Source organism: Malaclemys terrapin, chromosome 15 (assembly GCF_027887155.1).
Source record: "Malaclemys terrapin pileata isolate rMalTer1 chromosome 15, rMalTer1.hap1, whole genome shotgun sequence".
NCBI lineage: Eukaryota > Metazoa > Chordata > Testudines > Emydidae > Malaclemys > Malaclemys terrapin.
In genome coordinates, this window is record NC_071519.1 from 6,871,524 (window position 1) to 6,886,083 (window position 14,560).

The window sequence follows — 14,560 nt, forward strand, 5'->3', positions numbered from 1 at the left end:
TTTGCATATATTTGCATATGTTTAATTTCTTTCAAAGTGGCTTCGGCCCGCGAAGCTCTTTCAAAAATCTAATATGGCCCTCATCTTATGAAGTTTGGAGACCCCTGATCTAGACTATCCCTTGAGAGGTGTTTGTCCAGCCTGCTCTTAAAAATTCCCAATGATGGAGGTTCCACAACCTCCCGAGGCAATTTATTCCAGTGCTTAACCACTCTGACAGTTAGGAAGTTTTTCCTAATGTCCAATCTAAACCGCCCTTGCTGCAATGTAAACCCATTACTTCTTATCCTATCCTCAGAGGTTAAAAAGAAAAATTTTTCTCCCTCATCCTTCTAACAACCTTTTATGTACTTGAAAACTGTGATCATGTCCCCTCTCAGTCTTCTCTTCTCCAGACTAAACAAACACAATGTTTTCAATCTTCCCTCATAGGTTATGTTTTCTAGACCTTTAATCATTTTTGTTGCTCTTCTCTGGACTTCCTCTAATTTGTCCACATCTTTCCTGAAATGTGGCACCCAGAACTGGAAACACTATTCCAGGTGAGGCCTCATCAGCGCGGAGTAGAGCTGTCTTGCTCACAATAATCCTGCTAATACATCCCAGAATGATACTTGCTTTTTTTGCAACAGTTTAACTCTGTTGACTCATATTTAGCTTGTGATCCACTATGACCCCCAGATACCTTTCCGCAGTACTCCTTCCTTGGCAGTCATTTCCCGTTTTGTATGTGTGCAACTGATTGTTCCTTCCTAAGTGGAGTACTTTGGATTCATCCTTACTGAATTTCATCCTATATACTTCAGACCATTTCTCCACTTTGTCCAGATAATTTTGAATTTTAATTCTATACTTCAAAGCACTTGCAACCCCTCCCAGCTTGGTGTTGCCTGCAAATTTTATAACAGAGACTCTGCTACTGGGAGGGTTTCACCATATCTCAGAGGGTTACACCCTGGTGGGAGAGGGCTAGGCCTGTACTGGAATAAGGTCACTCTGTGCTTCACAGTGTGGCAGAACCTAGAATGTCCATTAGCAGGGAAAATCCTGGGGGAATTGGCATGTGGAATGGACAAAAACCCTGTCTGAAGTCTCTCACATTGCCCTTCTCGCCCTTGCAGGCTACAGAATAACGTCCACATTTTGCTTCAGATCATCCCATCCTCCCAGGGGGAAGGAAATGGCTTCAATGGAGCTGGCTCAGGTAATGGATTATCAGGGAGCTGGTGATGGGTTCTGCCTGGAGGGAGAGGAGCAGTAAAGGCATAGGAGGGTGGGAACTGCTCGAAGTGGTGGGAGGCAGGAACTATCTAGGGTGGAGAAAGGGAGGGGACAGGATCTAACAAACCTGCTGAGACTTGTTTAATCTAGGGTGTGATGGGTTGTCACCCCAGGGTGCAGTCTGGGGGGCTTCTGGGAACCGCTGTGCCTTCTAACTCTGAAGCTGGGCTGGCCCTTCTCACAATGCTTTGCTGAAGATTCAGCCAGCCTCTCGAGCCCCTGTTATCACTCAACACTACAGCAGGTGATGCCATGAATCCAACTAAGCTACCTGAGTGCTTTACCTAAGCCACTCAAGACAGATAAAAGACAACAGCCAATTTCCCAGCGATAAGTGATAGCAAAGAGATCAAAGCAGATTACTTAGGCTTAGTTTGAATTTTTGGTTATTTGCTAAGATACTAGATGGGTAGAATTTGAATTAGCAATTTCTCACCCTGACTGATGATAGAAGCAGTCCATCAAGTTTCCATACCCAAGCTTGAAATCCCTTTACGCTGTAACCAACACTTCCCCCAGTTCAGTCTTTGTTCCTCAGGTGCTTCCTCAGGTGGAGAAAGTGAATAAGGAAAAGTTATTTACTTGTTCCCATAATATAAGAACTAGGGGCCACCGTATGAAATGAATGGGCAGCAGGTTTAAAACAAATAAAAGGAAGTTCTTCTTCATACAGCGCACAGTCAACCTGTGGAACTCGTTGCCTGAGGAGGTTGTGAAGGCTAGGACTATAAGAGGGTTTAAACGAGAAATAGATACATTCATGGAGGTTAAGTCCATTCATGGCTATTAGCCAGGATGGGTAAGGAATGGTACCCCTAGCCTCTGTTTGTCAGAGGGTGGAGATGGACGGCAGGAGAGAGATCACTTCATCATTACCTCTTAGGTTCACTCCCTCTGGGGCACCTGGCATTGGTCACTGTCGGTAGACAGGATACTGGGTTGGATGGACATTTGGTCTGACCCAGTATGGCCATTCTTATTCATAGATTCTAGGACTGGAAGGGACCTCGAGAGATCATCGACTCCAGTCCCCTGCCCTCATGGCACGACCAAATACTGTCTAAACCATCCCTGATAGACATTTATCTAACCTACTCTTAAATATCTCCAGAGATGGAGATTCCACAACCTCCCTAGGCAATTTATTTCAGTGTTTAATCACCCTGACAGTTAGGAACTTTTCCCTAATGTCCAACCTAAACCTCCCTTGCTGCAGAAGCCCATTGCTTCTTGTTCTATCCTTAGAGGCTAAGGTGAACAAGTTTTATCCCTCCTCCTTATGACACCCTTTTAGATACCTGAAAACTGCTATTATGTCCCCTCTCAGTCTTCGCTTTTCCAAACTAATCAAACCCAATTCTTTCAGCCTTCCTTCATAGGTCATGTTCTCAAGACCTTTAATCATTCTTGTTGCTCTCCTCTGGACCCTCTCCAATTTCTCCACATCTTTCTAGAAATGCGGTGCCCAGAACTGGACACAATACTCCAGTTGAGGCCTAACCAGCGCAGAGTAGAGAGGAAGAATGACTTCTCGTGTCTTGCTCATAACACACCTGTTAATGCATCCCAGAACCATGTTTGCCTTTTTTGCAACAGCATCACACTGTTGACTCATATTTAGCCTGTGGTCCACTATAACCCCTAGATCCCATTCTGCCGTACTCCTTCCTAGACAGTCTCTTCCCATTCTGTATGTAGGAAGGAACAATCCGTTTCATAAGTAGAGCACTTTGCATTTGTCTTTATTAAACTTCATCCTGTTTACCTCAGACCATTTCTCTAATTTGTCCAGATCATTTTGAATTATGACCCTATCCTCCAAAGCAGTTGCAATCCCTCCCAGTTTGGTATCATCTGCAAACTTGATAAGCATACTTTCTATGCCAATATGTAAGACATTGATGAAGATATTGAACAGAGCTGATCCCAAAACAGACCCCTGCGGAACCCCACTTGTTATACCTTTCAAGCAGGATTGGGAACCATTAATAACTACTCTGAGTACGTTTTTCCAGCCAGTTATGCACCCACCTTATAGTAGCCCCATCTAAGTTGTATTTGCCTAGTTTATTGATAAGAATATCATGCAAGACCGTTTCAAATGCCTTACTGAAGTCTAGGTATACCACCTCCATCGCTTCTCCCTTATCTACAAGACTCGTTTTCCTATCAAAGAAAGCTATCAGATTGGTTTGACATGATTTGTTCTTTACAAATCCATGCTGGCTATTCCCTATCACCTTCCACCTTCCAACTGTTTGCAGATGATTTCCTTAATTACTTGCTCCATTATGTTCTTATGTTCCAGGAGTTCTCTTGTGTGGGGAATGAGGCCAAGAGATGATGTCACAACCACCTTATGTAGCTTTTCCATATGGGGGGAACCCTTTGTTCCAAACTCAGTTCCCAGTCCATTTTGGTACCAAAATGGAGTTCAGCATCATGTGGTCTGGTCACATGCCCTACCATGCCCTGCTGAGTCATAGTAGCCATGACTCATAGGCTGGCTGAAACATTCACAGGAAGGCTAAGCTCTTCCATGGTCCATTGTCTTTGTTGATGAGCCGTCAGCGCTGTCTGGCTTCTTCATTGTTGTACCTGAAAGGCTAGTTGTGGATGTTACCCAGAGTAAGCACATTTGAAATACAGATACAGAGTCAATATCCATAACTTCGGATGCAAACATGAGCCATGCACACAAACAGGATAATCATATTCAGCCAATCATAACTTTTCAATGACACTGCACATGACGCATCTTGCACAAAATACCTCATAATTATGCCCTAATCAGTTTATACTCATACCACTATGCTGAATGTGGGGTGTAGTGTCAGATAGGGCCTAATTTCAAGGCACAGGAGTTGGGAATGGAACTTCCCCTCTTTGTGGAACAGGAAATAACCCCCCAGCCAGGGCTGGGAAAACTTCCTAGACTCCCAGTGCTGGAGCCAGAATCTACTGACACTTCATTAGTTACCACCACCCCCAATCTTTGTGGCAAATGCAAATTTTATCAGTGATTATTTTATATTCTCTTCCAGGTCATGGATAAGAATGTTAAATAGCACAGAGCCAAGAACCAATCCTTGTGGAAACCCCCTAGAAAGAAATCCACTTGACCATGGTTCCCCATTTACAATCACTGTTTTTAATCTATTTAATATATGCCATATGTATTTTGTATCTTTCTAGTTTTCTAGTCAAAATATTCTGCTGAACCAAGTCATATGCCTTACAGAAGTCTCGGTATATTTAATCAATAATATTAGCTGCAACCAAACTTTTGATCTCATCCAATAAGGATATCCAGTTAGTTGGATAGGATCTATTTTCTCTAAACCTTTGTTCATGGGTACTAATTATATCACCCGCCTTTAATTCTTTATTAATAAATCCAGTATTGGCTGCTCCATTATCTTGTCCAGTATCGATGTCAGACTGACACTCTTGTAATTAGCTGGGTCATCTCTTTTACACTTTTTAAATATTGGCACAGCATTAGCTTTATTCCACTTTTATGTAATTTCCTCAGTGTTCCAGGTCCTAATTAAAATCAACATTAACAGTCCATCACGCTCCTCCACCAGGTCTTTAAAAACTCTTGTTATCTGGATCCGCTGATTTAAACACATCTAACTCTAATATCTGCTGTATAACGTCCTCCTGAGTTACTGTTGGAATTCATAGATTCTAGGACTGGAAGGGACCTCGAGAGAATGGAAAGACTGTCGGCATCAACATCTTATGATATGAGTACATCATCTGTTTTTCCCCAAATCCAGGAGAGAAATATTTATTGAACACTTTTACCTTGTCTGCATTATTTTTGATAATTCTGCCATTTCCATCTAGTAATTTACCACTACCATTGTTAGGATTAATTTTGTACTTAATATACTTTTAAAAACTTCCTTCTTATTTTCATTGATTAATCATTGATTTCTGATAGCTTCCCTTACCAATTTTCTACAATTCTGACCTTCTAACTTATATTCTTTACTATTGAATTCCCCTTTCTTCCATATATTTTATTTGGAGAGTGTTGGGATTCCTACCAGGGAGCCACCAGCAGGGTCCAGAGACAGCCCCATCTCCTGTACGAAGCTCTGGCTAGTAGGTATGTGATAAATGTGAAGATGCTGCTTCCGTCTTTCAGCTGGGAAACACAAAGGTTCTCTCTTTCTACCTTCTAATGCCTTCTGGCTTCTCTAAGCAAGGTGGGCTATGTTCTGTTAACATGTGCCTCCCAGAGCATCCATTTACCTGGTGCTGCTGTTCTGTGAATAGTGGGGTTGTGAGTGGGGCAGCAGGTACTGAGTGTTGGACTCTTACTCTTTCAGGGGCCGGTGACCTTTGAGGAGGTGGCTGTGTATTTCACCAGGGAAGAGGGGACTCTGCTGGACCCCACTCAGAGAGCCCTCTACAGGGATGTCATGCAGAAGAACTATGAGACGGTGGTCTTGCTAGGTAAGGAGTCCTGTCCCTTCGGTTATTAGAAGCTGTGCGTTTTCTAAAGAACCCGAGTAGTAATAACTTTATACCTTTATTTGTCATACAAGTTTTGACAATTTTCCTTGCCCCCCCTTTTTTTTGCCTTATCTCCCACCCACTAGTATAATTTTTGGACATGTGCCTTTTTCGTGCCGTCAGTCATTTTAAAATTGCATTTAATGTATCCTTCTTGGCTACATTAATAACTACATTAGTAACTGTAGCTTTCATGCCTTTTCCTCATTTTAAGAGGAAAATATACTGCCTGTAGAATTCTAAGTTAAGTAAATAGGTGTATGACTCATGCATGGGTTGTGTGACAGTCAGATGAGCTCCTCTTTTGATAGGAGAGCGTATAATGTTTCCATTCAGGACCCCATGGATGAAGGGAGAACAGAGCCGTGGGAGGGGAAGAGAAGGGGGGAATAGATAATTCTGGGGTGCCAGGACATGGGGAGGATGTGTGCAAGATTTGAGGTAAGAAGGAGCAGGGAGGGATGAGGTAGTGAGAGACGAGGATGGGAACACAAGAAGCTCCCAAGGTGCCGGGAGGTGGTGATGGCTGAGAGTAATGGGAAGAAGAGGAGGCGAGTGTGGAGGAAGGACACCCAGGAAGTGGGCTGGGTGGGTCAGTGGGAGGGAGGAGAGGTTTGGGGATCTAGAGCTGTTGGGGATCCCAGATCTTTAACCTCGAATCCCTATCCAAGCCTTCTTGCTTTAGAGCCTACACTCCAGTTGTATTTCTGTTCAGTTTCACTTCATTATACATTTTCCCCACAAATATTATTATTTTAACTCTTGACCTCCCTCTCCCACTCATTACCATATAACCTCCCCAGTGATGATGTCACTGGGTGGTAGTGTAGCCTGTACAATTTTTATACATATAAGATTACATATTGGGGTACAGCTTGCCCTGGTACATGGCTACTCAAAGTTAATGGAGAAGATGGAATTTGGTGAAACACACAGAAACTTGATGTAATGCAGACAGTTATAATTGAAATCATAGACAAAAATCAATACACATAACGATTAGAGTAAGATAAATATATAAAGAAGGTCTTGCACTGTGCATACTTACTGTCAAGGCTGCTTCCCCACTTTGAACTTTAGGGTAGAAATGTGGGGGCCTGCATGAAGACTTCTAAGCTTAACTACCAGCTTAGATCTGGTCTGCTGCCACCATTCCCAAATGGATTCCCTTCCCTGGGTAGCCTTGAGAAACTCTTCACCAATTCCCTGGTGAATACAGATCCAAACCCCTTGGATCTTAAAGCAGGGAGAAATGAACCATTCCCCCTCCTTCTCCCACCAACTCCTGGTGAATACAGATCCAACCCCCTTGGATCTAAAAACAAGGAAAAATCAATCAGGTTCTTAAAAAGGGCTTTTAATTAAAGAAAAAGGTAAAAATCATCTCTTTAAAATCATTATGGAAAATAACTTTACAGGGTAATCAAACTTAAAGAGCTCAGAGGACCTCCCTCTAGCCTCAGGTTCAAAGTATAGCAAACAAAGATAAACACTCTAGTAAAAGGTACATTTACAAGTTGAGAAAACAAAGGAAAACTAACACGCCTTGCCTGGCTATTTACTTACAAGTTTGAAATATGAGAGACTTGTTCAGAAAGATTTGGAGAACCTGGATTGATGTCTGGTCCCTCTCAGTCCCAAGAGCGAACAACTCCCAAAACAAAGAGCACAAACAAAAGCCTTTCCTCCCCGCCCCCTGATTTGAAAGTATCTTGTCCCCTTATTGGTCCTTTGGGTCAGGTGTCAGCCAGGTTACCTGAGCTTCTTAACCCTTTACAGGTAAAAGGATTTTGGAGTCTCTGGCCAGGAGGGATTTTATGGCACTGTACACAGGAGAGCTGTTACCCTTCCCTTTATAGTTATGACACTTACAAATTATGGACACCATTGGAAACAAAGTTTGAGGGGCAAGGGAGACCATCAGAAGGGAGGCCCTGCTTCAGTGTACACTGTCTCAGGGACCCGACAAAATGAAAAAATGATAACTAGGAGAGGTATTTTCTCCGCTTTCTTATGGTAATAGGAAGGCGATATACCATATCTGCTTCTTTACTCTGATTACAATAATGTCAATAGCTGCCCCAACCCATATTTGGCCTTTGGGAAGTCCATAATTAAGCATCAAGCATTAATACACATGATTTACATCACTTATTTATTAATAATTCCAATATATGAATGCGGTCCAACTACTGAGATACTTCATAGCAACCTAATTGCTAAAGCCCGCCCCAAACTTCCTTCTTTCAAAATCCTGTGGTGTATTGCACCTGTTTGTGGTTCCTCGTTAGTCTCTCAAAATGAGGGTGCAAAATATCTGACCTGGGATTCTCTCCTTAGGCCTATTTAGGTAAATCCCAGACTTCAGCATAACTACTCCCACAAAGCCTCAACCTAATATAAGGCCCTAAACTGTAGCAAGCTTATGCTGTGTCTACACTACCGCAGTAAGTCAACCTATGCTATGCAACTCCAGCTACGTGTATAATGTAGCTGGAGTCGATGTACCTTACGAGTTACCACAGGGTCTACTTACCTTACTCTTCTTATCAGGGGTCGAGTACAGGGGTCGATTGGAGAGCGATCTGTAGTCAATTTGGCAGGTATTTACCAGACCCACTACATCGACCACCGGTGGATTGATCTCAGAGCATCGATCCCAGCTGTAGTGTAGTCCCTGCCCTTAATAATCCATTTATTTATGATCACCTTCTTGCCCCTCCACACGTGTTCCAAGGTAATAAGCAATACTCTGTGTGACAAAGTTCCTCATCAACCTTGCTGGGTCCTGCACTTATTGGCGGTTTTGCTCGCTTCACAGATTCACCCTGTGGGTCAGGAAAACAGTCCAGAGACCTTCCCCTCTGGTAGAAGCTATAGTCCAGGTCAATTCCTCCTGTGTTTGATCAGGAGTTGGGAGGTATGGGGGGAACCCGGGCCCGCCCTCTACTCCAGGTTCCAGCCCAGGGCCCTGTGGACTGCAGCTGTTTAGAGTGCCTCCTGGTACAGTTGCACAACACGAACAACTCCCTGGGCTACTTCCCCATGGCCTTCTCCCAACACCTTCTTTGTCCTCACCACTGGACCTTCCTCCTGATGTCTGATAACACTTGTAGTTCTCAGTCCTCCAGCAGTATGCCTACTCACTCTCAGCTTCTTGCACACCTCTTGCTCCCAGTTCCTCTCACACACTTCCTCTCCTGTGGCTCCCCCTGGCTTGACTGGAGTGAGCCCTTTTACAGCATCAGAGGGGCCTTAATTAGAGTCAGGTGCTTAACTGCCTCACCTGACTCTTAGCAGGTTAATTGGAGTCAGGTGGTCTATTAGCCTGGAGTAGCCCCTGCTCTGGTCACTCAGGGAACAGAAAACTACATATCCAGTGGACAGTATATCTCCCTTCTGCTACTCTGTTGTTCCCAACTGGTCTGGGTCTATCAAATCAGATAATCAGATTTTACCTCTAGCAAGTATAAAATTGCCCACAAGACATGAGAGTAGGTCATAGATCATAAAATCAGGTCGGGGTAAACAGGAGTGAGAGTTTGGAGAGAGTCTTGTCCCCCCTGTCCCCATGTGCAGCAGCCAGAAGCTGTCTTCCCTCCAGGCTCCTTGGATCTTTGAGCCTGTCCCTCCTGAGGTTGAGTGGCCCAGTTCTTGTTTCTTACAGTCTCCTTTTCCGGAATAATTAGAGGCTGTTGCTCTTGAATTTTAGTGTTTAATTCCCCAGCCTTCTCCACACACTGGGGGAGTTTAATTCTCCCTCCCATTACACCTGAGTCACTAGATTTCCTAATTCCCCAGAATGTCCTTTTGTGATGTCACAGTTCTGGGGTAGCTAAGCCTTTGACCTGCTTCCATGGTCTGCTCAAGGAATGGTCTGTCAGGTATCAGGCCTCTAGCCAGTCCCTCTCTATGGGTAGGGACCCACATGCCTCTCCTTTTTGACCAGGGTTTGCAGATTGCAGCTTGTCCTCCACTGTGTTCACTGGACTAATGTCCAGTTCCCATGCTTTGCTTTCTCTCCAAGGGCTGTGAGCAGTGTGTGTGTGATAGAGGTGGGGATTTTGGTGATACTTCTATGATGCCAATACACACCTCAGTTTCCCTCTGTGATTGGTATTGCTATGATTATAATGAGCAGGCGACATGAGGTGTTTTGTCATGTGTCTATCATGGGGTGCTGTGAATGGGTTATTAAGGACTGGCTGGTACCAACCTACATCAGTGGAATACCCTACAGAGACAAGGGAATAATTGTCACCTGTCCATGGAAGGATCTCTGTTTGGCTGAGTGAAGTATACATGGACTCGTTATGTTTTTGGGAGCAGGAAGAACTGGGCTCTCAGACGCAGGGAGCTCTACCGGAGCGAAGACAAATGGACAGTCACAGTGAAAGGAAACCTAAGCATTTTCTACAGCAGCAGGGCTCAAGGCCATTGGCCAGTATGGACTATATTGTCTTTGTTGCTTCCCTGTGCTAATCTAAGGACTTTCCAATGCTGTGTTTTGGTTGACTAATAAACCCTGCTATGTTTTAAAAGTCTGCCCAGTGTCACAGCAAAAACTTGCTCTGTTCATTGAATGTCTCTGAACAGGAGTGTCATTCAGCTGGACCTGCTGGGCAGAGCTCACAGGTTGAAATAGGAGTGTTGATGCCAGAGGCTCAGGGTATGTCTACACTACGAAATTAGTTCGAATTTATAGAAGCCGGTTTTATAGAAATCGGTTGTATACAGCCGATTGTGTGTGTCCCCACATAAAATGCTCTAAGTGCTCTAGTCGGCGGACCGCGTCCACAGTATGAGGCTAGCATCGACTTCCGGAGCATTGCACTATGGGTAGCTATCCCACAGCTATCCCACAGTTCCCGCAGTCTCTGCCGCCCATTGGAATTCTGGGTTGAGATCCCAATGCCCGGATGATGCAAAACAGTGTCGCGGGAGGTTCTGGGTACATGTCGTCACTCATGCTGCACCGTCGGCTGCCAGCTTAAGATGTAAAAAATAGATTTGTTCTGTATTCATTTGCTTCCCCTTCCTCCGTGAAATCAACGGCCTGCTAAGCCCAGGGTTTTCAGTTTAATCTTTGGGGGGACCATTCTGTGTGACAGTTGTTTGTGTTTCTCCCTGATGCACAGCCACCTTTCTTGATTTTAATTCCCTGTTCCTGTACCTGTACGCCATGTCGTCACTCGGCCCTCCCTCCTTCTCCTGGTCCATCAGATACTAGTTTCGCGCCTTTTTTCTGACCAGGCCGCCATAGCTAGCACTGGGATCATGGAGCCCGCTCAGATCACCGCGGCGATTATGAGCACTATGAACACCACGCGCATTGTCCTGGAGTATATGCAGAGCCAGGACATGCCAAGACGAAACCCGGACCAGCCGAGGAGGCGATTGCAGCGCGGCAAAGAGAGTGATGAGGAAATTGACATGGACATAGACCTCTCACAAGGCACAGGCCCCAGCAATGTGGAAATCATGGTGTCACTGGGGCAGGTTCATGCCGTGGAACGCCGATTCTGGGCCCGGGAAACAAGCACAGACTGGTGGGACTGCATCATGCTGCAGGTGTGGGACGATTCCCAGTGGCTGCGAAACTTTTGCATGCGTAAGGCCACTTTCATGGAACTTTGTGACTTGCTTTCCCCTGCCCTGAAACGCCAGGATACCAAGATGAGAGCAGCCCTCACAGTTGAGAAGCGAGTGGCGATAGCCCTGTGGAAGCTTGCAACACCAGACAGCTACCGGTCAGTCGGGAATCAATTTGGAGTGGGCAAATCTACGGTGGGGGCTGCTGTGATCCAATTTTCCAGGGCAATGAAAGACCTGGTGATATCAAGGGTAGGGACTCTGGACAACGTGCAGGCAATAGTGGATGGTTTTGCTGAAATGGGATTCCCAAACTGTGGTGGGGCCATAGACGGAACCCATATCCCTATCTTGTCACCGGAGCACGAAGCCACCGACTACGTAAACCGCAAGGGGTACTTTTCAATGCTGCTGCAAGCCCTGGTGGATCACAAGGGACGTTTCACCAACATCAACGTGGGATGGCCGGGAAAGGTACATGATGCTCGCGTCTTCAGGAACTCTGGTCTGTTTCAAAAGCTGGAGGAAGGGACTTTCTTCCCAGACCAGAAAGTAACCGTTATTTGTGACAAATTTGGTTTGGGGCAGGGAGTGCGCCAGTTTTCATTAGAGAAACAAAAAATGATGACTGACTTTCCTTTAGCCCTGTTACTGCTAAATAGAGCCCTCCAACAACTGTAATATGCTCATCTCCTTACTAGTGTGTAGAGTGACCATATGTTGTACTAAGATTCTCTTGCTTTTTCCCCCCAGTGAGTCAGTATAGCTTTTGCCAGTCCAAAGTTTGGGCAGCCAATGTCTTATGTTTTCATAATATTTTGTCCAACTTTCATAAAGTAAATACATGGTTAATATGAGTTAAAAAGGCCAGGGACACTTCCTTGTGAAGAATCTGTGCAGCAGATCATGCTAGAACTGTGAAAATGTCAGTTTTTGATGGAACTTTAGAGGCAGTGATTTATCATGTATTTCTGGCATTGCCCAAAATGTGCTGCTATCGCTAACGTCTTTCCAAACAAGAATAAGGCACAATAGGACTTCTGTAACATTTCTGTGCTACCTTAATCTAGATGAGATGATTCTGTGCTGACTTAAGAACATAAGAACATAAGAATGGCCTTACCGGGTCAGACCAAAGGTCCATCTAGCCCAGTATCCTGTCTACTGACAGTGGCCAATGCCAGGTGCCCTGAGGGAGTGGACCAGCAGGCAATGATCAAGTGATCTCTCTCCAGCCATCCATCTCCATTCTCTGACAAACAGAGGCTAGGGACACCATTCCTTACCCATCCTGGCTAATAACCATTAATGGACTTAACCACCATGAATTTATCCAGTTCTCTTTTAAAAACTGTTATAGTCCTAGCCTTCACAACCTCCTCAGGTAAGGAGTTCCACAAGTTGACTGTGCGCTGCGTGAAGAAAATTTTTATGCAGACAAAGCTCAAGAAACACAACAACACATGGAACAATCATTTGAAACAGATGCAGACACAAAGCAAGAAATTACAACAGTTGAAACTGTACTAGCATGGGATATAGATGACATTGGCCGCAATCTTTAAACAACGAATTACGTGCCATTATACTTGAGAAAGGCCCTGTGAGAATAAAAGGTGTGAGAATACTTACATGGGGAGATAGAATTAAAGGACACAAATCTGACATCAGGAATCATAACATTCAAAAACCAGTAGGAGAACACTTTAACCTGTCTGGTCACTCAATGACAGACCTGCGGGTGGCAATTTTGCAACAGAAAAGCTTCAAAAACAGACTCCATTGAGAAACTGCTGAGCTTGAATTGATATGCAAACTAGATACAATCAACTTAGCTTTGAATAGAGACTTGGAATGGCTGAGCCATTACAAACATTGAATCTATCTCCCCATGTAAGTATTCTCACACTTCTTATCAAACTGTCTGTAGTGGGCTATCTTGATTATCACTTCAAAAGTTTTTTTCTCTTACTTAATTGGCCTCTCAGAGTTGGTAAGACAACTCCCACCTTTTCATGCTCTCTGTATGTGTATATATATATGTTCCATTCTGTGCATCCGAAGAAGTGGGCTGTAGCCCACAAAAGCTTATGCTCAAATAAATTTGTTAGTCTCTAAGGTGCCACAAGTACTCCTGTTCTTTTTGCGGATACAGACTAACACAACTGCTACTCTGAAACCTGTCAATTTTAAGATAGCAACCATGGGTATTAATGATTGGAAAAATCTTAGTCACACATTACCGCAACATGAAAAGGCACAACACCACATTGAAAGTATGCATAAATGGTGTGAGCTGAGTGTAAGGTTAAAAAATCAGACAACTCTTAATGCCCCTAATCAAAGATTGCTGGAGTTAGAGAAGCAGCATTGGCGTTGTATTCTTGAATGTCTATTATCTATTGTTGAATATCTATCAACAAACAATCTTCCTTTAAAAGGAAGGGTTAAGAAATTACTCCAGCCCAAAAATGGCAATTTTTTGAGCCTTGTACAACTTCTGGGAAAATTTGACACAGTGATGAGTGAACATCTCCGAAGAGTAACTGAAAATGAAATACATGACCACTATGTGGGACCAAGAATTCAAAATTAACTGATCATGCTAATGAGTGATAAAGTGAAAGATACAATTGTTTCATTGGTTACTTTGCCAAAATATTTTGCCATAATTGTAGATTGCACTCCGGACAGAAGTCATGAAGAACAGATGTTGTTAGTAGTGAGATTTGTCGACATTAGTGATTCAGCATAGATTACAGTTAAGGAATCGTTTGTCACATTTTTAGAAGTAGAGGACGCTACAAGTTTTGGACATCTTCAAGCTCTCCTTGATGAACTAAAATGAATGGGATTGTCTGTAATGAATATTAGAGGACAAGGCTATGATATGAGAGGATGCATTTCTGGCGTGCAAGCTAGATTGCTGGCAGAAAATCCACGAGCCTTTTTTGTTCCGTGTGCATGCCACAGCCTTAATTTGATTTTGTGTGATATGGCCAAGTCCTCTGTAGAAGCTATTTCTTTTTTTGGTTTGCTGCAACACATTTACGTGCTCTTTTCAGCTTCCACTCAACGATGCCAAATATTCAAAGCACATGTCAATGGTATTATTGTTAAGCCTCTATCTGAAACACACTGGGAAAGCAGAGTAGAA

The 14,560-nt window shown here is 43.9% G+C and overlaps 1 protein-coding gene across 1 annotated transcript in view; it reads left to right on the forward strand.

The window, feature by feature from the left end:
* Nucleotides 1–14,560, forward strand: part of LOC128822991 (zinc finger protein 436-like) — a 38,008-nt gene that overhangs the window by 18,197 nt on the left and 5,251 nt on the right. The window contains exon 2 of the mRNA XM_054004953.1: nucleotides 5,625–5,751. Coding sequence (XP_053860928.1) covers nucleotides 5,625–5,751 — 127 coding nt within the window. The remainder of the gene's footprint in view (nucleotides 1–5,624; nucleotides 5,752–14,560) is intronic.